This window comes from Oncorhynchus mykiss, chromosome 14 (assembly GCF_013265735.2).
Source record: "Oncorhynchus mykiss isolate Arlee chromosome 14, USDA_OmykA_1.1, whole genome shotgun sequence".
NCBI lineage: Eukaryota > Metazoa > Chordata > Actinopteri > Salmoniformes > Salmonidae > Oncorhynchus > Oncorhynchus mykiss.
Window position 1 is genome coordinate 13,121,985 of NC_048578.1, and position 25,254 is coordinate 13,147,238.

The window sequence follows — 25,254 nt, forward strand, 5'->3', positions numbered from 1 at the left end:
CCGCCATCTCACTCATTCATCCATAACAGTTTTACTGTGACTGCAGTGAGTTTGTTTTACTTTTTCTTTCATGTTCTGATGCCTTTTGGGTCACATCACAGTATGGAGTCAAACTGACCGTTGGTATAATCTGTTCTGCCAAAAGTGAAATAAAACTTTTATCCTCCCAGACCCCTGCCATACTCTCGGCTGATTTTTGATTGAAGACATACACGTTTTTCCATCAGGGCAACCTTTTAATCTGAGAAGACATCTTTAAAAACCACTTCATAAGGCCATTTTGGAAATGTCTTTTTCATATTCATCATTGAAGTAATTTGTGACACTCTTTCCATTCAGCACAGCTTACAACAACAGTATTCTAATTTACTCATGTATATTCACTTCTTCACCACCAAAGTAAGTCAGACTTTCTCCAGTCCTGTATGTCTGACTATTTGTGCCATTATGATGCTTAACTATTGTCATCATACATATCAACCAGGTGTGCATTTGGCAAGGATATTCTCTCTCTCTCACACACACACACATCTAAACGAGGGGGACGCATACACACACACACACTGACTGGCCATGCTGCTGTTTGATTGGTTGGTGGGATAGTCTACTTTGTGTGCTTCAGAACATAACATGTGTTATATTCAGCTAGCTTTGACATTCCAACTCTCATAGTTTTGGATTAAACATAACACCACCTCTCACCCACAAACACTCTGTGTTTCTGACCATGCCTTCCTAAACGTATTTGTGGCCAAAATGTTAAATTGTACCATAAAGAGATTCAAAATAAAGAAATCAAGAGGCCAGAATATCTACAAAACAAACTAAAATATAACATTCTTATCTGGCTGTAGTCATATGAAATACTGTAGAAAACACAATGTTTAGTTTTACTACAAATGGTATCAAGGCAAAAAAAACAATCAAAACAGTCCTCAATTTCAACCCCCTCCCCCCAAAGCACATCATACATAGTTCTATTAACAATCAGACATTACTACAGAATATCTATAAATATACCATTATACCATAAATAAACCACCCCCCAGAATTTGATTTCTTGGAATTGTCCAAGTACATTAGAATTTAAGGACAAGGCACTATGACAGCGATGTGGGCTCTGGGTTATAAATGACCCTTCTGAGAACATATCTAGGATAATCTTAACATCCCCTAGTCCTAACCTTAACCATTAGGGTCAAAAGCCCTATTGTCTAGGGGCAACTTCATCCAACTCCAGGACGGTGAGATCGGTTTGGAAAAGTGTTAAGAGCGCAAAGGTTTCCCTGTGTGCTCAAATAAATAAGCCCCTCCCACCCTAAACCCATTTGGCTAGACATCTTTATAAGGTTTTTCTAGCATTCGATTGACAGAAAACATTATGAACATCAAAAGGACAATCATTTAAAACTACAAACAGAATTTGAATAATGTATCAATAAAAAACATTGAGTGTACATTCCACAAAGAGGCTTGTGCTGTATTTATGATTCAGAATTTCAATTTTCTTTGTGGCTTTCAACATCCTCAGTGATGTCACTTCAGCTGTCCGTCAGAGAGGATCATCACATTGGATGAATATTCCATCGAGATCTATGACAGGCTGAAGCAGCCTTCAATCAAAACAAGCGACCAGTCTAACTCGCTCACATTAACAGTTTGTCACAAAGCAAAATAAACTATATCTTCATCATCTGACCCAATAATTCTTAAAGATTTTTTTAGACATTTATATAAAACAATTAAATAAAGCTTTGGTTTTTTAGAAAACTAAAATGAAATTCTAGTGGTTGAGGCATCATCTCTGCACAGTCTTTGAATAATCACTGCAGACTAACTAATTAATGACTACTGTGGAGTGGGGATCCATTGTGATTGATCCATCCATATGATGGAGCAGGAAGTCTTGAACCACAGAGTGCCATGATTGGTCACCAGTCCATATGCTCCCTCTCAGGCACCATACTGATTGGTTAAAAAGCCTTACTTCCAGGATTATATTTTATCGCATAAATTCTCCATGTGTTAATGTACCAAAACAAATCATATATTATATAAGTGTTATAGAGAGAGTTTAGTACCCAGCAGTCATAATAGCATTTATGTTATACAGTCTATGGCTCACAGAGAGGCCGAGGTAAGGTTGTCCCATTCCAACACTGATCAACATCCAATATGAAATATTGGCAGATAAAGATGGCCAGTTGCCCTATAAGGATAGGAAGGTAATTGAAATACCAGTGAGCCAACACACTTCTATTCCACTATCCGACTCCATATTGACCATTGTGTGGGTGCATTTTAGTGAACATCCATCTTGAAGTCCCTCAGAGTAAGAAAATGGGAATCTGTCCAGTGGAACACTCTTCTTTCTATCATTGGCCGGGGCGGACGTCTGTCACTCAAACCGATATCTCATAGGTTGTGCCTCCGACGCCGGTCACCTTTTTCACCCCGCCCCCTGGTTTAGATGTACTGTGATTGGCCAAGCCTGGGCGAGATGTGGATCTGATTGGAAAGTCGGCGGGAAAGGGGGGGGGGGGGGGGGGGGTGGGGGGGTAAGGATGCAGATGGGGTGACGGAGTGAGAGAGAAGAGGTGAGTAGATCTGATTCAAAAATAGACTGTAATAACAAGACTTATGATGAGGTTACTAGAGTAGAAGGCTCATTGGGGTGGAGGAAAAGGGCACAGAACAGACAGGAGTGAGAAGACAGTAGCAGTAGACACAATTCAAACAGATATACATCCCACTACAGTTACATCTGAGCATAGTTCTTATACACATTAAAAACACACTCAAGCAGAAAAACTTACTGATACCAAGAGGAGGAAAAGACTCACACAGATCAGGGAGGAAGAGGGTTCACATAGATCAATCAGGGAGGAAGAGGAGGAGTACGAAGAGTACCAGGCTTGTGGCTCAGATCTCTACTCACTGTGGAGCCTGGGTCCCTCCGATTCCGCCCCCTCCCGACAAACCACCTCCTCCCATTGGCCGAGCCTTGTGCTGGAGCCCACCCTCTCGGGTGTAGGAGAGAGACTGCCCCAGGGAGGGGCCTCGGGGCGGGGGGGACACAGGGGGGTCAGGGGAACAGGCACGGGGGGAGGACGGGGAGGGCTGTTCAGAGACGGGAGGAAGGGGGCGAGAGGAGGAGGCACGGAGGTGTGGGTGTCTGGTGTCCTGGTGGAGGAGGTGCGGTGTCTCGGGGTGGGCAGTGTGTGGGGGAGGAGTTGGCAGGGGCGGGCTGATGGCGCGAAGGTACGCCCTGTGGGGGGAGGAGAAAGAGGCAGAGCCCTGGAGCAGCTGGCCCTCTCTCTGCTGGGCCATCTGTGCAGAGAGGAAGGGTGAGGTGTACCCCTGCAGGGGCGCATCCCCGACCCCGGGGGCCGGCAAGGAGAAGGTCGTCGCCGGGGGAAATGCTGCGGGGGGGTGGGGCTTCTGGGGGGACAGCTCATGAGCAGCCGATTCAAACTCTGGGCTCTCGGACGGTGTCAGCAGGCTGTCGTAGGACAGGCTGCCATTCCGAGGTGTCTGATTGGCCAGGCTCTTGTAGCTGGTGTCGGTGGTGCCCTCTGATTGGAGCGTGCCCAGAGTATTGTGGTGCGTGTGGGCAGAGCGCATGCTGGAGGAGAGGGAGCCACCAGTGGACAAGACAAGAGATGAGGGGTAGGAAGTGTACGACCGCCCCCCTAGGGAGTACCCGGAGATGCCCCCCGAGACGCTACCACCCGTCCCACTGGTTCCCCCGGGGCCCTCGCCCCTTTCCCTTCCCCCCTTATGTACCCCCACACCTATTATCGACCCCCCATCAAGGGTGCTGGGCTCAGACCGATAGCTGGGCTGGCAACTCGACTGGCGGATGGAGGGAGAGTCCAGACTGTCCCCACGAATCATCTGGAGAGAGAGAGAGAGAGGGAGAGGTGGTGAAGGTAATGATAGGAGAGAAGAGTAGTAAGCAACAGTGAAGGTAAAATGAAGAGCGTATGTTACAAAGGGATTACTTTGAGGAGACTTTCCTCAACAGAAGACAACATAGAAATTTGTACAGATCACAGTTTCTACAGAGAGCCAGCAGGGGAGGATGAAGGTCTACTGGCGCATCACATTACCAAGAACACTCACCCTGCAAAATAACATTAGCGCCACAAGAACAGAAACATAGAAATCTATAAAAATACCGGCATTCATGTAAATGCAGAGTCGGGGGGGGGGGGGGGGGGGTCACAAGCATACACCTTTTTACAGACATAAATGGGGGCACACACACACACACACGACACTAACTGAGACTTACTGATCAACTGATGGCCACTGAGTGATCAATTCAGAGTAAAAACAAAAAAAAAGAGGGGGATGGAGTTAAACACAAAGGAAAGAAGAAAGGCTCGGACCTCAGAGAGGGGTCTCTGCTAGTCCCACCTGGATGCCCTAGGCTTAATCCCACCCAGCCTTCTATAGCTGAGCTATCAACTGATTTGACCCTGTGTTTAGGAGAAGATTCTAAACTAAAGGAGTAGAGCTACGTCATCTCAGGGAATGGATCTCACGATGTCGCTCATCTCTAATGTTAAAGGTCTGGACTGTGTGAGTATGTATACACTCCTCTCCATATGCATGTGGACAGGGTAGCTAAATTGTTACATTTGGCTCTATACTCCAGCATTATGGATTTGAGAATGAATGGTTCATATGAGGCGACAGTACAGAGCTTTTATTTGAGGGTGTAACTGACAGTTAACCTGTAAGTCAATGTCGTTGTTTTTTGTTTGAATTGTTTACGTGTTCACTATGCAGGGGAAATGACAAGCGGAACTACGTGACTAAGAACTGGTGTAACGGGGATCATTATTTTAGCAACACACCTTTGGAGGGAAGGCAATCCCACACTGTGTTAGCTAGGTTTTTCGTGTCTTCGGGTGTAGTTCGTAACGGTTGAAGCGTGTATGTTAGGATGGTAACGCTATAATAATTAAGGATGAAGCGTGTATGTTAGGATGGTAACGTTATAATAATTAAGGATGAAGCGTGTATGTTAGGATGGTAACGTTATAATAATTAAGGATGAAGTGTGAATTCATGCCAGGAATAAGAAGCGTGAAGTTTTGGATTTCCTCCCTTCTGTAATAAGCAGCCAATGAGTTATTTTTCCTTTATTCATGTGTTTAATCTGATACTGTTATATATCCGGCTAAACTGTTTTTATGTATGTAAGCACTTCAGAGTTATATCAAGCTAATAAGTCACTCGTAAGATAAGAAGGTTGTAAGAGTGTGCTGCAACTGTATTTTCATTTACAGTGCCTTGCGAAAGTATTCGGCCCCCTTGAACTTTGCGACCTTTTGCCACATTTCAGGCTTCAAACATAAAGATATAAAACTGTATTATTTTGTGAAGAATCAACAACAAGTGGGACACAATCATGAAGTGGAACGACATTTATTGGATATTTCAAACTTTTTTAACAAATCAAAAACTGAAAAATTGGGCGTGCAAAATTATTCAGCCCCCTTAAGTTAATACTTTGTAGCGCCACCTTTTGCTGCGATTACAGCTGTAAGTCGCTTGGGGTATGTCTCTATCAGTTTTGCACATCGAGAGACTGGAATTTTTTCCCATTCCTCCTTGCATAAAGATCGAGCTCAGTGAGGTTGGATGGAGAGCATTTGTGAACAGTAGTTTTCAGTTCTTTACACAGATTCTCGATTGGATTCAGGTCTGGACTTTGACTTGGCCATTCTAACACCTGGATATGTTTATTTTTGAACCATTCCATTGTAGATTTTGCTTTATGTTTTGGATCATTGTCTTGTTGGAAGACAAATCTCCGTCCCAGTCTCAGGTCTTTTGCAGACTCCATCAGGGTTTCTTCCAGAATGGTCCTGTATTTGGCTCCATCCATCTTCCCATCAATTTTAACCATCTTCCCTGTCCCTGCTGAAGAAAAGCAGGCCCAAACCATGATGCTGCCACCACCATGTTTGACAGTGGGGATGGTGTGTTGCTTTTACGCCAAACATAACGTTTTGCATTGTTGCCAAAAAGTTCAATTTTGGTTTCATCTGACGTTTGGTGTGTCTCCCAGGTGGCTTGTGGCAAACTTTAACCAACACTTTTTATGGATATCTTTAAGAAATGTCTTTCTTCTTGCCACTCTTCCATAAAGGCCAGATTTGTGCAATATACGACTGATTGTTGTCCCATGGACAGAGTCTCCCACCTCAGCTGTAGATCTCTGCAGTTCATCCAGAGTGATCATGGGCCTCTTGGCTGCATCTCTGATCAGTCTTCTCCTTGTATGAGCTGAAAGTTTAGAGGGACGGCCAGGTCTTGGTAGATTTGCAGTGGTCTGATACTCCTTCCATTTCAATATTATCGCTTGCACAGTGCTCCTTGGGATGTTTAAAGCTTGGGAAATATTTTTGTATCCAAATCCGGCTTTAAACTTCTTCACAACAGTATCTCGGACCTGCCTGGTGTGTTCCTTGTTCTTCATGATGCTCTCTGCGCTTTTAACGGACCTCTGAGACTATCACAGTGCATGTGCATTTATACGGAGACTTGATTACACACAGGTGGATTGTATTTATCATCATTAGTCATTTAGGTCAACATTGGATCATTCAGAGATCCTCACTGAACTTCTGGAGAGAGTTTGCTGCACTGAAAGTAAAGGGGCTGAATAATTTTGCACACCCAATTTTTCAGTTTTTGATTTGTTAAAAAAGTTTGAAATATCCAATAAATGTCGTTCCACTTCATGATTGTGTCCCACTTGTTGTTGATTCTTCACAAAAAATACAGTTTTATATCTTTATGTTTGAAGCCTGAAATGTGGCAAAAGGTCGCAAAGTTCAAGGGGGCCGAATACTTTCGCAAGGCACTGTACTTTATAGTTCTCACGGAAGGTGATAATTCTGACTAAAACTACAGAATAAATCTGCCAGTTAAAATCAAGGAACGGTTGTGCTCGTGGTTACCGGAGGGAGCTACAGAGGGTATTTTCATACATATCTTTTTTTTTTACCATTTAGAAATGAATGTTCTTCATATAATTTTATGATATCATAAGTAGTTGGACAAAACTCACTTCTAGTGTATTAAAGTAGTCTAAAGTATATTTGGCCCATATTCCTTGGACAATGACTTCATCAAGCGTGTGATGCTACAAACTTGTTGGATGCATTTACAGCTTGTTTTGGTTGTGTTTCAGATGATGTTTTGTCCAATAGCAAGTGAAATGGCAATAAAGTGCTTTCATTTCTAAACGGTAAAACAGTTATGTATGAAAATACCCTCAAATAAAAAAAAGTGACATTTTGTACTGCCACTTCATATTAAAACATATTTAATTGCAAATCCCAAAATTCTGGAGTATAGAGCCAAACTAAACGTTTTAGCTTCAGCGTCCAAATACATACAGAGTAGGGCCAGGATCGCGATACTCGTTAGTATCGTGGCGAGGAAACAAAACACAAAGCGGATTTAACTTCTTTAGGAAAACAGCCCTAATGTTGGAAACAAACATCATTATGTTGTAAACCAGTCGCATGTATTTCTTTTCCAAACTATAGCACACAATATTTTACATCCAGCAGGTTTTTAAAGGACTGAAGAGTGGTCTGCTTCGTGTTTGTGGTATCGTCACAGCCCGAATATGGAGGGGAATGTATGCATGTGTATGTCTGTGTGTGCATGCGTGCATACCTTGTTTGGGTGTGTCAGAGCTGTGTGGTTCATCTGTGGGCTGCTATAGGCCGGCCGGTACATAGATGGAGTGGGCGGACCGTCAGACAGCAAGCTGCTCTCTGATTGAAAAAAAAACAAAAAAAAAACAACAGCGTTTAAAAACTACACAACGCCGTGGGATACGAGAGTGCTTGTGTGTGTTCACTGCTCACCCTCGGTGTCAGCGCGGGGCAGACCAGGATAGCGGAGCTCCGGTTTGGGAGGAGGTGGAGGCTCTGCGTCAGCTGACTGGCTCTTCATCTGCTCTAAACTGCTCTTAGACTGACAGGGACAGGAAGGAACAAGACTGTTCATACACACGAGAGACGGCTAAGAGTTTATTTTGTGTGTGTGTGTGTGTGTGTGTGTGTGTGTGTGTACCCTGGTGCTGTGGCAGTCGTTCTGGATGCCGTTGTCCAGGACTTTGGCTTCTAGCTGGGCCTCGGAGAGAGGCGGGCGGAGGAAGGGAGGCTGCACCTCCGCTGTCTGTTTGCCCCGCCACCGCCCCACATACCTGACAGAGACAACAAAACACACATGAATGACTTCCCTGAAACATACACCAACTTCATACTATATTACACAGTAGAAATATTATATAGATGTTTAGTTAACCACCATAACAGTGAGGCTATACTGAGTTCCTTACCCCTGAGGGTCTTGTTCAACCATAAGCTGCAACAGCAGAGGAAATGAGGAGGCATGAAGGAGAGACGGTCGCTAACCTGGGAGCCTGAGCGCTACAGAGCACGTGTGAGATGTTCCTCAGACAGCCATTGGTGAAAGGGTTAACGCCGCCCCTAAACTTCCCTGTGACCTAGAGAGAGAGAGAGCGCGAGAGAGAGATGGTCTATTTTTAGATCATGTCAGCCCTCTCAGAGGAAAACACACCAAGACCCACACAGACAGACGTACCTGCTCGTTAGTGGTCCTACCCCGAGCTACCAGTACCATGTGGAAACCAGTAAGACCTGCAACTGGGATGAAGAAGAGGCCAGCAACACACATTGTAGCCATACTGGGAACACACAGTTAAGGACACCAACACAACAACTAGCGTGTGTGTGTGTGTGTGTGTGTCAATAAGGATACGTGACAGCGGAGTGAACCCTGTCCAGCTGGTGCTGGTGGTGGAGGACGTAGAGCAGGCCGAAGCCGAACACACCCATGATGTGGATCGTCAGGGACAACAGGAACAGGAAAAAGTGACGGTAGTTCCTGCGCCCAATACAGTTGTTGACCCATGGGCAGTGGTGGTCAAAGTCCTGCCAGGTCACACACAGGTCAAAACAGTCACAAAAGGGTCAATAGAGGAAAAAAATAATAATTATAATCAAATAACTGATGTTTCTCTGATATTTCTACTGTTGCCACGGACAACATGTTATAACACAGTTGTCACCCGTTATACCACCTATAGTGTGAGCTAGGTGGCAGTCTGTAGAAGTACAGGTCTGTGTGTGTGTGTTTACCTCCACACAGTTGTCACACACAGAGCAGTGTGAACAGCGGGGCGGTCTGTAGAAGTACAGGTCTGTGTGTGTGTGTTTACCTCCACACAGTTGTCACACACAGAGCAGTGTGAACAGCGGGGCGGTCTGTAGAAGTACAGGTCTGTGTGTGTGTGTGTGTGTTTACCTCCACACAGTTGTCACACACAGAGCAGTGTGAACAGCGGGGCGGTCTGTAGAAGTACAGGTCTGTGTGTGTGTGTGTTTACCTCCACACAGTTGTCACACACAGAGCAGTGTGAACAGCGGGGCGGTCTGTAGAAGTACAGGTCTGTGTGTGTGTGTGTTTACCTCCACACAGTTGTCACACACAGAGCAGTGTGAACAGCGGGGCGGTCTGTAGAAGCGGCAGCTGGAGCACCACTTCATCCGGACCTGAATGCCCTTGATATCCACTGTCTTATAGAGCGGAGCGCGGAAATCATCCTCTTTATCCTCATCCTCTTCCGCTGTGAACACACACGCACAAACCTTACACACTTTCTTCACATCTAAGTCATTTATCTTTAACACTCTCCTTACCTCTGGGAAAGACCCCTGGGTCCATAAAGGTGGCCATGCAGAAGTTGGCGAGGGTGAAGAGGAAGACCACAGCGTTATAGATGGGAACGACGGAGGAGACATGCTCTGACAACCACGGACACCTGGAGGGAGAGAGGGATGGGGGGGAAGCGAGATCGAGATATAACATGGAATCTAATGTGTGTGTGTGTGTGTGTGCGCGTGTGTGTGTGCGTGTGTCTTACTCACGTGAAGCAGAAGAAGAGTGTGGTGGAGGCGACCAGAAAGGTGGTTGCCGCGGAGACGGGTACATAGCGGCTGGGGTGGAACCGACGGGGAGAAGAAGAGGCGGGGCCACCCACTTCTCCCCCTAGCCCCCCACTACTAAACCCCGGCATCAGAGGGAGAGAGAAAGAGAGAGGTAGAAGGGGTATATCTAAAGAGAAGGGTGGTGGAAGGGTCAGAGGGAACACCTCGGTGTCCGTATGGGATAAGGGAGCATGATGATAGAAGGGAAGGATCTTAGGGACTTGTAATATTACACAAAGCAGCCATTTGGGAGAAACATCTTAGAGAAAGCTAGCCAGATATTTGCACTTCAGCCAATAAAACCACATAAAAACTAAAATAATGATTTTATAGTAAAGTTTACACCTTTGTTTACATGTGTAGAACTTTGCATGTATATATTAGACTATATAACTTTTACACATCTTAAAAACGTTACACTATGATACAAAAATAATTGCGACTCTTAGAAATATTTCTATATGGCTTCATGTAACCTTATTTGGTTCAACAATATAAATAAATCAACAAAATCTCTCCTGTGTAGCGCAACAAAGACCCACAAGGACACACACACAACGAACTGCTTGAACAACCACTTTCTGACCTGGTGAGACAACAAACCAACCCTCCACAGGCATTGAACACTAACTTGCTATAACGCCTCAGCTATTACTCAGTGCTTGAGTGTTAACAGTTGTCCATTTACAAATTCTGGTAAGGGAAATGTGGGGCAGAAATGAGGAGGTAGTAACAGGACATCCTATGAAACAGCAGAACAGGGTTCTCTAGCAGAGCAGTGACCATCGACTGAACTCTGGTCTTAGAAAAGGTGTATCTAGCCACTGAAATGTGTGTTTGTGAGATAGCGAAAAGTGCGACAGAATGCTTGCAAAGGGGAGAGTTCAAGGCTCTATATCCTGCGGAGGCAGCAGCGGTTGAGACAAACAAAAATCTCAACTTTAAGCCAGTCTTAAAGCTGCCCAGCAAAAATCCACTTGCAGCTTTCTCAAACATTAAAACTTGTACACAAAAGCTATTTAAAAATGTTGTATCCACTATTTCAGTACTCCGTCAATATGAAAGAATGGTGAGATCAGTCTTGTTGGGTCAACTGGACCAATTAGCTGTTTATCTAGCGGTTTTGTTCAGTCTGTGACAGTGCAGTGCAGGTCAAATCAATTCAGCCCAAATAGAGCCTAAATCTGTGTCGCCATGGTTTTGCCGTAAACATGCCTCTTTTCCCATGATCCCTTTGAAATGGAGCCACGCAGAAAGAAGAATAAGCCACTCAGACAACTGCAGGTCCTCTTCTTTCTCGCCCGCTTTATTTCTTCGCACACACTCAAGTGTTCTGTCACACACCGCCGTTGGGTAAGAGGCCAATCGGAGTGCACCTCCTGAAACAGAAAGAAATGGAGAGCATGTTACATCAATAACACTAACCAACACCACAAACTTCAACCATTAGTAATTACACACACACACACAAACCTCACACCATCACTAACACAAATGCAGCCATGAAAAACATAGTAGTGGTGCAAGGTATGACAATAATTCTTTACATACTGTAGCTAGTTGTTGCAAGCCAGAGCAGAATTGTGCATGTCTCGGGAGTGGCAGGTTGTGTGTTGAAACCTGACCATTTTGTCAACTCTACTCCATTTTAATTTTACAACACTGGCTAACCAGGAAAAGGGTGTGTCTAAAAGCATCTTTCTTCCTTACACACAAACACAACCTTTCTCTCACACTCACACACACACACACAGGTATTCATAACAGAACCTCCTATCCACACAGATCTCATGTAACACCTGAGGGAAAAGTCCTGTTCCATTAGAACACGGAAAACAGATCTTAGGTAATAGAGAGCAATAGTAATGGCGTGTTTTTGTAGGCCCCAACGGAGGCTAACTCTGCCATGGCTTGTTGGCCAAAGCCTACAAAGCCTGGTAAACACAGGCTTAGGACATCTTATACATTTTGTTCTGAGAATCTTCATCAGCTAACATCACTTTTTGCAAACTTTGATGCATAAGCACATAAAGGCTTCATAATTCATACATGTCATGTTAACTGTCTGATATTATCTCATAGAACAAAATGAACACAACCATGAGGTTTCATTTCCGTTTTTCTAGGACTACAAACTGGCTAGCTTATAGGTGCATTTTATGGTATAATGATCAAACTCGGTAAACTAATACTATAGTAGATAGCTTAAGGAACATTGAAGATTGGAGGCAGTCTGGGGAGCCTGTCAGTCAACCAGACCCCATTTAGTCAACTAGTTGATTGTTCAGTCAATGGTGTTGGTCAAGCAGTAGCAACAATTTATTTTTGAATTTCATGGTGTACAAGACACCAGTCTGATTGGCGCATGTCTGAGTGGACTGATCCATTGTGGAGGCCGTGGGGATGGCACAGTCCATCACTAAGACATGTGCTACTGAAATTGTATATGGTTATATTTTGTAAAAACAATGGTGCAACACTAATAAAAATTATATTTTATAACAAATGCACCTTCTCCCGCATTGGATAGCAGTCATTCTGAACGAATCAGTGCGCTGTTGAATTGGCGCCTAGTCCATGTTGCTATGTGCATAATAGCAACGTTATCCAGCATATTGGTGTTGAGAACAATGCGGCGGAGGCAGCAGCTGAGTTAGGAGAAGAGAAAACAGCACTTGCCTTAATTGTCTTAGCATAGTGAGGAGAGAGGAAACCCCAACTTAATTAGGTCTATAATCAATAGCCTAACTGTTTATATATCCTGGCTTTATAAAACTTTAAGCATCAGCAACCACATGTCGGATAAACAATTATACAAATGTGGCTGTTTTTCCATCTTTTCTATGCTTTAAAGGCTTTACACTTTTGTTGTTGTTTGTGAGAGCAAAATTGAAAGATTGTTCTAATACTTTTATTGCATCAAATGGTTGTTTTATGCAACAGAATAGAGTATTTTGTTAACTATTGTGTGTGTTCCACTGAGGATGGGCCTCTGGGAGATAAATATCCTCTGGCAGTATTACGATGTCTTTTGGGTGATAAAAACTAAAGAGCATTCCAGAGTATGAGTTAATGTTTCTGTTCTATATGGTACCAGGGAGAGATGGTTCCAGTTTGGAGTCGGAGGGACAGACACTGGTCTCTATATAATCAAAACTGTTGACACAGCAGATACTGTCTGCTATGTATTAGTGCGCGATGAGACAAGGATATCCCTGCCGGCCAAACCCTCCATAACCCGGATGACGCTGGGCCAATTGTGCGCCGCCCCATGGGCCTCCCGGTCGCGGCCGGCTGCAACAGAGCCTGGGCTCGAACCCAGAACCTCTGGTGGCACCTGGGAGGCCCTACATACGTAAGTTGAGTTGGTATCTTTAATGGATAATTTGATAAAGATGAGATTTAAGCATTATTAAACTGTCTACAAAGTCTGGGCAATTGTGCTCTAGAAACTGATTGGAGTGTGTCCACTTTTGGTTAACTTACCCTGATGATGTTACTATAAAAAGCTTTTGGGATTTTCTCTGTCTGGGTACTACATTTGAAATAAAACTGCACTAAAAGGCCTGAAAATGTGTTTTCTTTTTTTCATCCCAGTATGAGAGGAGTTGCTGGATTTATTGAATAAACCTTTTTCCATAAAGTTAAGAGTGAATTAAGATGGAATCTCGACGTAATTTATAACGTCGTACAAAGCCTATGGTATCCATCAAACTAATTATCATTGCGTGATTAATGTGATGTAGTAAAGTAATTGAAATACTTGGCACGAGAAAACAATCTAGTTTTATTAAAAAGCGCAAGATGTGTTTAGTAGTCAATGAATGTCGATTTAACTCTGACTGCCAATCTATTCCTTTGGCATGTGAGAATCTTTCCAGAGAAACGCTTGGACCTTTAATTAAGGCTATTTTCTGGGAATTGTGTCGTTAGTATGCGTCGGATTTTACGACTACAGACAATTGTAAATTGGGTTATTTGCAGGGTTTCTTCGTCATTTCAATAGCATTGGGTCTATGGTATTGTCTAAAATCTGGGTTTCTGATTGGAATTCAACTATTGGTATGTTTTGCTTGGAAAGATACGGCCGCTAGTGTTTAAGATATAAACTGAACGTTTTAACAGCTTGCTTAGTTCAAATTGAAAGACTAATTTGTTCAACATAAATAGCGAGGCAATTTCGATGTAACACACAGTCTGTTGCCTAAATGGTCTGCTGGAATAACATATTGAGAATGGAGTCATATTTAAATAACTGAATCAAAGAAGAGACAGTTAACTAAATCTAAAGAATTCTAATGATAGCAGATAGGTAATTGCAATAGAGTTGTGCCCACCGAAATGTTTTTTTTTTTATTCTTATGGATTGACTGATGTATTTTATAAATTTGGCGCATTACATGTTATTTTTAAGCCGAAAGAGAGGAGAAAGTTGTAAAGTTTGTTTTTAATCTTACGATAGAGGTAAGCGCCGAACGTTGTTGGAGTATGGATTATATTTTTTCCCCTACTGGTAAGAATTGGAGTGTTAGTTATAGCGGCTATATCAGGCTTGTAAGGGATTCAGGTCTGAATAGTTGAATCTGAAACTTTTTGTGATAGTTTCTGAATATTGTAGCTTGGTTTTATTGTTGCTTGGTTTTATTGTTTAGGGAACACCAGTGAATTTGAGCAGGACGTTAATGTATTCTAACATTATAATCTGTTTCCATTACGTGGTACAATGTCCAGTCATTAAAGTGGATTGCAGTTTGAGTTTGATTTTTACATGGACAGTGCACATTAATCACAGTTGTGTGTGTCTAATGGCAGGGTATGACCAGACATGGGAAGCTCTCACAGAGAAAACAGATAGTTCCCTTAAGGAAAATCACCTTTAGTCTAACTATACAGTCATCTCTCATGGTAGACCTTGTGGTTTGGGTTTTCTGTTTAGCAAAAGTACTGAGTGGAGGGGGAGCCAGGCCATTTAGAATCTTGAATACAAGACATGCGTCAGTGTATTGCAAAAGATTTTTCCAATTTAGGAGCTCATGCTTTCTGAGAATGTAACAGTGATGATAGCTATTGGGCTTCCTATCAAGCACTTTGAGAGCCTGTTTGCAGACAGACTGAATGGGTTTTAATGTTGTAAAGCAAACTTGGGCCCAACTAGTCAAGTAGTATAATAAGTGGGGGAGTGTCAGATTTGAAGTACAGTTTTACTACTTCTGGCGTCAAACAATTTCGTATGTATTGGAAATTAACTAGGTTGAATTTGGTTATTTGAGTTACCTTTTTCATTTGCTTTTTAAAATAGGAGGTTGGAATCAAGTATGATGACGTGGTACTTAAAATTGGCTACCACCTGGAGCTTTTCTCCTGACACAGACATCTGGCTCAGTGGCATCAGTTGTCCTCTTTGTGAGGAACATGCAGAATGTTTTTTTTGTTTTTTTTACATTGAGATGCAAACATGAGTCCCTGAGCCACTTTGTCACCTGCACCATTACAGTAGTGAGTTCTTGTGCAGCTTGTTGTTTGCTCTTTGCATGCACATATATCACTGTATCATCTGCATACATTGGAACTTCAGACCCTGTACAGACAGAAGGTAGATCATTAAAGCTGAACAGTATTGACCTTTGGGGCATGCCAACATCGTAGCCAAGAGTGGGAAAAAGTTAGTTTTGACTATTATGCTGATGAGACAGCACCAACTTTTTAAAGGTTTTAGATTTGTTAAACAACAGGTTTATATTTTTACTAACTTTATGCAACAGGTTGAAATGATTAGATTACTGGAAAGGGGTTGTGGGTTTCTTTATTGGTTATTGTTTTTTTAGGTGTCAATTTCACTTACTGAAACGCTGTATTATCTGATGTGCTTTGAGTAGTATTCTTACTTCCGGGACTGATGGAAGTCACCTACAGTATGTATGTTAAGGGAGACGTAGGAGAGACATTGAGGACTTCCTCAATGTTTATATGTGCTTAATCTAACATGCGCTACCCTTAGACATAATTATCCTGGTATCGTTACTAGACCAATTTCCAACAAATATGTGATAGCTGTTTCGCCTTAGATTGTTCCCGTTACCCCTCTAAATGTAATTCCCCCCCGTAGTAAATAACTCAGCGTTAGGAATCCATGATATTTAATAAAAAGTTGTTAGAGACGTGTTGTCTCTAACAACTTTTTATTAAATATCATGGATTCCTAACGCTGAGTTATTTACTACAGAGGGGGGGGGGGGGGGGGGGGGGGAATTTTTCCAGGAAAATGTGGGTTTTATTGTCTCTCTTTGAAATGTTTCCTGGGGCTATAATCTTGGGAAGAGTAAGTGAGATTAAGGCTGTAAAATACCAAATGATATAAGGCCTGGCCATTTGTTTGTTTTTACCTTAAGGTTTGCAAATAGCCACACACAAAACACTTGACTATTTGTTGGTGTTTTTAAAATACTATGTTTGATGTGTGTTCTATTTCCTTCGGTTTTAGTGAGTTTTCCATTTGTTTTTAGTGCCAAGGTATCTTAAAGGCGCACACACATGGAATTTTCAGAAGTTTTTAATTTTCTGAGTTTGAATTAAACACGTGAACTATTTTGATAAAAAGGAATGTACTGGAAACCTGCGAAAAAACATGTATGAAATGTTTGACTGTTTTTCATTAATTTGTGTAATATAGTAAGAAACACTTCTTTGAAGGGTTTGTATGACCTCGGTCATGACTTTCCATTGTGGTTTGATCACCCTCATTGGAAATCCATTTGGGACAATGAATTTAAGGTCATTTGTAATACTGATTTAAAGGTATTTTGTAATATTGATAATTATGATGAAGTTTATAGTTCTTAGCCATATTTGTAAGTTGGACCAATGTGAAGAAGGAGAGGGTGTTGCCTTTGACTAAGGGTAGGTTGCCTTAAGTTTATTTTCCTATGACCATATGGGCACAATTATTTTTTCTTTATGGAGTTCTTAAGAGTAGTGATTTTAAATTTGATTTGTTTTTTGTAATTTTGTTAAAAAAAAAAGACCAGTAGTGTTTATTTACACATTACTCATATGGGGAGTTGTATCACAAATGGGGGAGGTAACAGTCCTCTGAGGTTTTGGATTGAAGTTTACACACCTTGAGTGATGTGTAGGAGTGTATGAAGTGATGTGTGAAGGAGTGTATTGTTGCGTTGTTTGTTCTGTTCTATTCCCGATGGGTTCGAGGTCTAACTTCCTGATCCCGTGGCTCTGCGAGAGTTGACAGTGTGATGGGGAGTATAAGCCAAATTGAAAGAATAATGTGTTGTTATTCTCTTTGACATATGTTTAGAAATTTGTATTAAGAATAATTGGTCAAATTAATTATTTATCATATAGATTAATGAACTGAACTAAACTGTTGTTCTGATCCGTCCTCTCGAGGTTATCATGAAAAGTGACATCAGATGGTATCTTAATGCATGGAAGAGATAATTGGACAGAACAGTGTGTGTACCTCAAACCCCCCCTCTAACTGGCTGAAGAAGAACGACAAAGGCGTTCAATATGGCCCTGTCCACGCCACTTCTACCGAGAGAAATGAGTCCAAGCCAGAAACCGGTGTACAGCATCCGATCTAAGCTATCAACTGCTTTTCTCTCATGACTTCTCATGAGTGTGAGAGGAGTCCACGCGGAGTGGGCATGGGGAGAAATCTGTTCTAAACTTCTTATGTTTCTGGTAGACGAAAGGACAAGACAAATGGGTGGTAAAGGTGATGGCGGCTCAGGTGAGACATTGAAATTGGGACATTATCATGGCCACCCACTGTAAAGCTATCTGAAGTCAACGAAAAGGACGCCAGAAGAATACATTTCACTTTAACCAGGAGTCACACTACCTGGATTTGTCTAACAAGCTATGCTAATTTTAGTTTCTGGGATGGAAATAGTAATTTCCACCATACCATGCTGATCCATTGGAGTGTGATGGATAACTAAAGCTTATTTTATTAAACTCCATTGTTGCATGCACTGCACTATGCATTAAATATGTGCTTTTCAATGTCTTTGAAGATATAGCTTTGAATCTCAAACTGTATGCATTTTTGTGCAGGTGACTGTGTATCATAACCTATGCAGACAAATTGAGAGTGTGCTTAGAAAATATGTTGGAGGTTGAAATGGCAGACAGTGCTAAGTTTCTTGGGAGGCTGAGGCAGTGCTATAGCAGCTGGTCACGTGCAGGAACCCATACAATATTACCGGTATCTTTCATACAAATCTTAACCTTGTGACCCATTCTATATATCTGTTGTTCATCATGTAGGTTGAAAGGGGTGTATCTTGGCTATAAAATACCTTTGTACTTTTGTCTCGGGGCTCTCAACAAATCATCTAAGCGTGATTCGTCGACCAGCCATTGCTATTGCAAAGCTCTCACTAATAAAGATTCAGTTTAAGTATAACTCTGACCTGTGTGATAGGTTTGTCTCTACTCATTTGATAATACAGAAATGAACCACCATGTGTTATTATTACTTATAATTTATTTAGTGTCGTTTACACTCTTTACTTCAATACTTATATAGGCTACTGTATCAATCAATCATTCATCCATACGTGTCATCACACAGCATATGAGTCATTCATGTTTTGAAATGCAATCAAGCATGTTATAAAATAATGCGACCCTTGAATAATTAGTGTAAACAATAAGTAAACTGTTCCATTTCGGAAATTGCATTCACAAATGAATGTGACTGTTTAGTCTTTGCTGTAATAAAGGCTTTACAAAAGTACATAAGACTCATAATTTATTTGGTGTCGTTTACATTATTCCAATCAGAAAAATGACTTTGTAATCATGGCACACAGCACTTCCTCCTTTTTCTTTGTCTCCAATATTTAACATAACTAGTCAAATTTATTCCAAACATCCGACTTCCCCTTTAGCACGAGCTCGTAAATCAGTAAACATTCCCCCGTTTCGGGTTTATTGGTCACATGTATGCATCTGCATCCATTTTGCTGTCATGTGTTCAGAGTTTGTTATAACCAATTTATTGATGCGATTATGATATGCTATAGGTCAGGCACTATTGGTCACGTGCATGCAATGCATACATGTGTCAGTTAAGGATCACCACCCCCCCCCCCCAATTCTCGCCTAAAATGAAATATCCAAATCGAACTGCCTGTAGCTCAGGACCTGAAGCAAGGATATGCATATTCTTGATACCATTTGAAAGGAAACACTTTGAAGTTTGAGGAAATGTGAAATTAATGTAGGAGAATATAACACATTAGATCTGGTAGATATTTCATCTTTGAAATGCAAGAGAAAGGTCAAAATATAATATTGAAGTTTAGGTGCAATTTAGATTTTGGCCACTAGATGGCAGCTGTGTATGTGCAATGTTTGATTTTGATCCAGTGAAGCATTGCAATACTGCACAGTATTTTGTATCAAGTCTGCCCGAATGTGCTGAATTGGTCAATTGATACATTTAAGTAAATAACTATACAGTTCACAAAAAAATATATGGTAATACAAAATATTAGTTTAAACAACCCCAGGAATGTACATGATGGATCATTAGCTTATACAGTAACTTTCACACGTCTAGATGGCCAGGTGGGGTGGGTGTGGAGCAAGAGACAGAGGAGAGGCAAGAGACAGCAGGGGTTCAAACTGTAGAACCTAGTTCCTACATGTGAATATAAAAATAGATTTTTATCAAACAAAACTATGCTACATTTTATCTCTGGGACCTTCAGGATGACAAATCAGAGCAAGATGACTGAATGTAAGTCCATTATTTACCTCCAGAGGTGAATGTATCAAACCAGTTGCCGTGATAAGTTTAGACTTTTACTTTGTGTGAAAGCTGAATGGTCTAAAAAGTATTTTGTTAAAATAGGTTAAACGTCTCTCTGCTGAACACACACACATGCATACTGATGCCACACAAACTCACTGACCACATTACACTGCTGTTACTGTCCATCTATCCTGTTGCCTAGTGAGTTCACCCCTACCCTACCTATAAGTACATACAGTGCACCTTCACTTTTTCCACTGTGTTACATAACAGCCTCATTCTAAAATGGATAAAATAAAATAAATCCTTAATCTACACACACACACACACACACACACACACACACAATACCCCATAATAACGAAACGAAAACAGGTTTAGATTTCTTTTGCAAATGTATTAAAAGTACAAAACAGAAATAAGTATTCAGACCCTTTACTAGGAGACTCGAAATTGAGCTCATGTGCATCCCGTTTCCATTGATCATCCTTGAGATTTTTCTACAACTTGGTTGGAGTCCACCTGTGGTAAATTCAATTGATTGGACCTTATTTGGAAAGGCACACACCTGTCTATGTAAGGTCCCACAGTTGACAGTGCATGTCAGAACAAAAACCAAGCCATGAGGTGGAAGGAATTGTCTATAGAGCTCAGAGACAAGATTGTGAAGCTGCACAGATCTGGGGAAGGGCACAAAAAAATGTCTGCAGCATTAAAAGGTCACCAAGAACAAAGAGCGCCGTCATTCTTAAATGGAAGAAGTTTGGAACCACCAAGACTCTTCCTAGAGCTGGCAGCCTGGCCAAACTGAGCAATCGGGTGAGAAGGGCCTTGGTCAGGGAGGTGACCAAGAACCCGATGGTCACTGACAGAGCTCCAGAGTTCCTCTGTGGAGATGTGAGAACTTTCCAGAAGGACAACCATCTCTGCAGCACTCCACTAGTCAGGTCTTTATGGTAGTGGCCAGATGGAAGCCACTCCTCAGTAAAAGACACGAAAGCCTGCTTGGAGTTCGCCAAGAATGTCAAGCGTCACATCTGGAGGAAGCCTGGCACCATCCCTACGGTGAAGCATGGTGGTGGCAGCATCATGCAGTGTGGATGTTTTTCAGCGGCAGGGACTGGGAGACTAGTCAGGATAGAGGAAAAGATGAAAGGAGCAAAGTACAGAGATCCTTGCTGAAAACTTGCTCCAGAGTGCTCAGGACCTCAGACTGGAGGCAAATGTTCACCTTCCAACAGGACTACGACCCTAAGCACACAGCCAAGATGGTGCAGGAGTGGCTTCGGGACAAGTCTCCATCCTGAGAGCTTGAGGGCCTACAGAGAAGAATGGGAGAAACTCTCCAAATACAGGTGTGCCAAGCTTGTAGCATCATACCCGAGGCTGTAATTGCTGCCAAAGGTGATTTATTCCTTGAGTCACTATTTCTATTATCTTTAACTCTGCATTGTTGGAGAAGGACCCGTAAGTAAGCATTTCAATGTTCGTAAACAAAATGTGTAGATTAAGCATGTGACAAATAAAACACATTTGATTGGCTTGACGTGTTGCGAGGCATCACTGATTTACACAGGGTTCCGACCCCTCTTTAGCTCAATTCTGCCATGAAAGCTGGTTTGCAACAAGGCTAGGCTGTATGCACCAATTAATTATGGAGATATGGCCAAGTGAATCTAGTCCAATATGGCCACATGCAGCTGGTTGGCAGCCATAATATAAATGGCTGTCAGGGAGGTAATGGACAAAATCAGTGATGCACTATAGCCAAAAATACTTATTTTGACATGCCCTAGCAATGTGTGAAATCAAAGTCAACCATTTGTTTCACGTAGTCGCTGTCCGTGATTCAACCCCAAATCACGGCCGGATGTGATGCAGCCTAGATTCGAACCAGGTACTGCAGTGACCCCTCTTGCACACTCGGGAGCCCTTATGGTCAGAAATATTGTCTATATGATTTGTGTGGTTTATTTAGTAGGTAGATAACATTAGTAATTTTGATATTGTTTAATGATAACACCCTATATTCTTCTAACAGAAAATCCAAATGACAGCAGCCATTTTATTAAAATGGTCACCCTGGTTGAATGATAGGCTTCCCAGACTGCCTCCAACCTTTAAATTGTTCCTTAAGGTATCTAGTATTTGTGTGCCAAGTTCGCTAATTGTATCAAAATGCAAATTGAGTATATTTTGTTCTTACGCGCTGGACTATATAATGGAACCTGAGCACCACAATCTTCAACCCAGCTAGTTGGCGAAAAACTCTACACCCCCTATGACAGAGGTGCAAAGGTACATACCGATACAATCAACACCTGACATACACAATCTGTATATAATCTATTCAAAGTGAACACCGCCCATATTAGCACCAGAACAGCCCTACCTTCTCTACACAGACTGTTTGTATCTGTGAAAGAAATGCTGCTGGAGGTTGATGAACGAGGGTATGTGCCCCACTCAATTAGCAGACGACTAATAATCTTTACGTAACACACACACAGTAAATCACCCCTTCTTCAATGGCTGTTAATCCTGAACTCTCCCCGTTCAGAGTACCCTGACTCTACTCCAGTCAGTGTCAGGCCATTGTCACGTTAGCTAGCAAGCCATATTTTTCAGCATTGGCGTACACCTGACCATAATCAAATTTCCAAACACACTGACTGAGTGACGTCGAGTCTGACAGACAGCACCTCTCTTCTATCAAATCTGTTCGATTACATGTTCCATCAATGTTAAACACAGCTAGACAACATTGGACTCAGCCGTGTATGCTAGGTAACTAGCTACCTAGGCTATCAAGATATTGTACTTGTCCAAACCTGCAAATGTAACAAAATGACAAGAGGCTAATATAACGTATTGAGAGCCGTTGTGAAACTGCAAGAAATCCAATGCACTAACGTTAGCTAGCTAGTTAACGTAAACCAAGGCAGGGTAAGTTTGTTTGATCACCGCTTGAGACAGTACAACTATAAACTGTCAGTTAAATTAGCTACTTAGATATTATTGGAAGAAGCAGTTCACCAAACAAGCCATACCTGACGTCCAGGGCTGATGTTTTCAAGTACTTAAGAGTGCGTTTCGGTCCCGAGGCTAATTGCTAGTATGCTAGGCCAATGTTGGAATCCCGGAACTGCCCTCGCTCCATTAATTTGGGACATTTGTCCAATCAGTGATTGAGATTAGCGTCATTCCCGGTGAGTCTGCGCTCCTTGTTCTATCTGTGGAGTCGGTGTGGCCTTGGGCGGGGATTACAGACATATTTTTGAAAGCTTTCAACATGCCAGAGGTCGCTCCGGACAGTGGTCCCGTTATCTAAAGCAGGTTACAGCTTTGCAACAGAGGCACGTCTACAATAGTCTGTCTGAGTACAAGGCTGTATAGCTATCATTCCACTCCTGTCATTTGCGAGAGACTGGCCTTTCAACGTTTAATATCTAGCTATGCATCCTGATTTCCAACGGATTTGCTCATTGGTTGTTGGAAATAACATTAATAGTTTACATGGCAACATGTGGAGCCTAGAAAATAGAATTAGAATTATAAAGCCTTCAGAAAGTATTCAGACCCCAATAATTATTCCACATTTTATTGTGTTACAGCCTGAATTCAAAATGAATCAAATATTTTTTTCCCTCGCCTATCTACACACACTACCCCATAATGACAAAGTAAAAACATGTTTTTAGACATTTTTGCAAATGTATTGAAAATGAAATACATAAATATCTTATTTACATAAGTATTCACACCCCCGAGTCAATACAAGTCATCTATAAATTGTTGCTAGGTAAAGCCCCGCCTTATCTCAGCTCACTGGTCACCATAGCAGCACCCAACCGAAGCAAGCGCTCCAGCAGGTATATTTCACTGGTCACCCCCAAAGCCAATTCCTCCTTCAGTCGCCTTTCCTTCCAGTTCTCTGCTGCCAATTACTGGAATGAACTGCAAAAAAATCACTGAAGCTGGAGACTCATATCTCCCTCACTAGCTTTAAGCACCAGCTGTCAGAGCAGCTCACAGATCACTGCACCTGTACATAGCCAATCTCTAAATAGCCCATCCAACTACCTTATCACCATATTGTTATTTATTTTATTTATTTTGCTCCTTTGCACCCCAGTACCGCTACTTGCACACTCATCTTCTGCACATCTATCACCCCAGTGTTTAATTTGCCATACTGTAATAATTTTGCCAAAATGGCCTATTTATTGTCTCACCCCCCTTATCCTACCTCATTTGCAAACACTGTATATAGACATTCTCTATTGTATTATTGACTGTATGTTTGTTTATTCCATGTGTAACTCTGTGTTGTTGGTTGTGTCGCAATGCTTTGCTTTATCTTGGCCAGGTCGCAATTGTCAATGAGAACTTGTTCTCAACTAGCATACCTGATTAAATAAATAAAAAATACATGTTAGAATCACCGTTGACAATGATTACAGCTGTGAGTCTCTAAACGCTTTGCACCCCTGGATTGTACAATATTTGCACATGTATTATTTTTTTAATTATTCAAGCTGTCAGGTTGGTTGTTGATCATTGCTAGACAGCCATTTCCAACTATTGCCATAATTTTCAAGCCAACTTAACTCATACAGTGGGGCAAAAAAGTATTTAGTCAGCCACCAATTGTGCAAGTTCTCCCACTTAAAAAGATGAGAGAGGCCTGTACTTACTTATTTTCCATCATAATTTGCAAATAAATTCATTAAAAATCCTACAATGTGATTTTCTGGATTTTTTTTCTCATTTTGTCTGTCATAGTTGAAGTGTACCTATGATGAAAATTACAGGCCTCTCTCATCTTTTTAAGTGGGAGAACTTGCACAATTGGTGGCTGACTGAATACTTTTTTGCCCCACTGTAACTGTAATTAGACCACTCAGGAACATTCAATGTCGTCTTGGTAAGAATCTCCAGTGTATATTTGGCCTTGTGTTTTAGGTTATTTGTCCTGCTGAAAGGTGAATTAATCTCCCAGTGTCAGGTGAAAAGCAAACTGAACCAGATTTTTCTCAAGGATGTTGACTGTGCTTAGCTCCATTCCGTTTAATTTTTATTGTGAAAAACTCCCCAGTCCTTAACGATTAAAAGCATACCCATAACATTATGCAGCCACCACTACGCTTGAAAATACGGAGAGTAGTACTCAGTAATGGATTTGCCCTAAACATAACACTGTATTCAGGACAAAAAGTGAATTGCTTTGCCACATTTTTTGCAGTATTACTTTAGTGCCTTTTTGTTAACAGGATGCATGTTTTGGAATATTTTTATTATGTACAGGCTTCCTTCTTTTCACCCTGTCAATTAGGTTAGTATTGTGGAGTAACTACAATGTTCTTGATCCATCCTCAGTCTTCTCTTATCACAGCCATTAAAACTCAGTAACTGTTTTAA

The 25,254-nt window shown here is 41.8% G+C and overlaps 1 protein-coding gene across 1 annotated transcript; it reads right to left on the reverse strand.

Moving 5' to 3' along the window:
• Positions 1 to 215: 215 nt before the first annotated feature.
• Positions 216 to 23,193, reverse strand: LOC110488833 (palmitoyltransferase ZDHHC5). Its single transcript, XM_036942977.1, has 12 exons — positions 22,884 to 23,193; positions 9,990 to 11,428; positions 9,762 to 9,883; positions 9,531 to 9,688; positions 8,821 to 8,993; positions 8,644 to 8,746; positions 8,454 to 8,545; positions 8,110 to 8,242; positions 7,902 to 8,010; positions 7,708 to 7,808; positions 2,939 to 3,897; positions 216 to 2,508 (listed from the first exon to the last, which is right to left on the reverse strand). Exons 2-12 carry the CDS (start codon positions 10,136 to 10,138, stop codon positions 2,403 to 2,405), a joined length of 2,205 nt encoding a protein of 734 aa, XP_036798872.1. The 5' UTR covers positions 10,139 to 11,428; positions 22,884 to 23,193; the 3' UTR covers positions 216 to 2,402.
• Between the last annotated feature and the right edge of the window lie 2,061 nt (positions 23,194 to 25,254).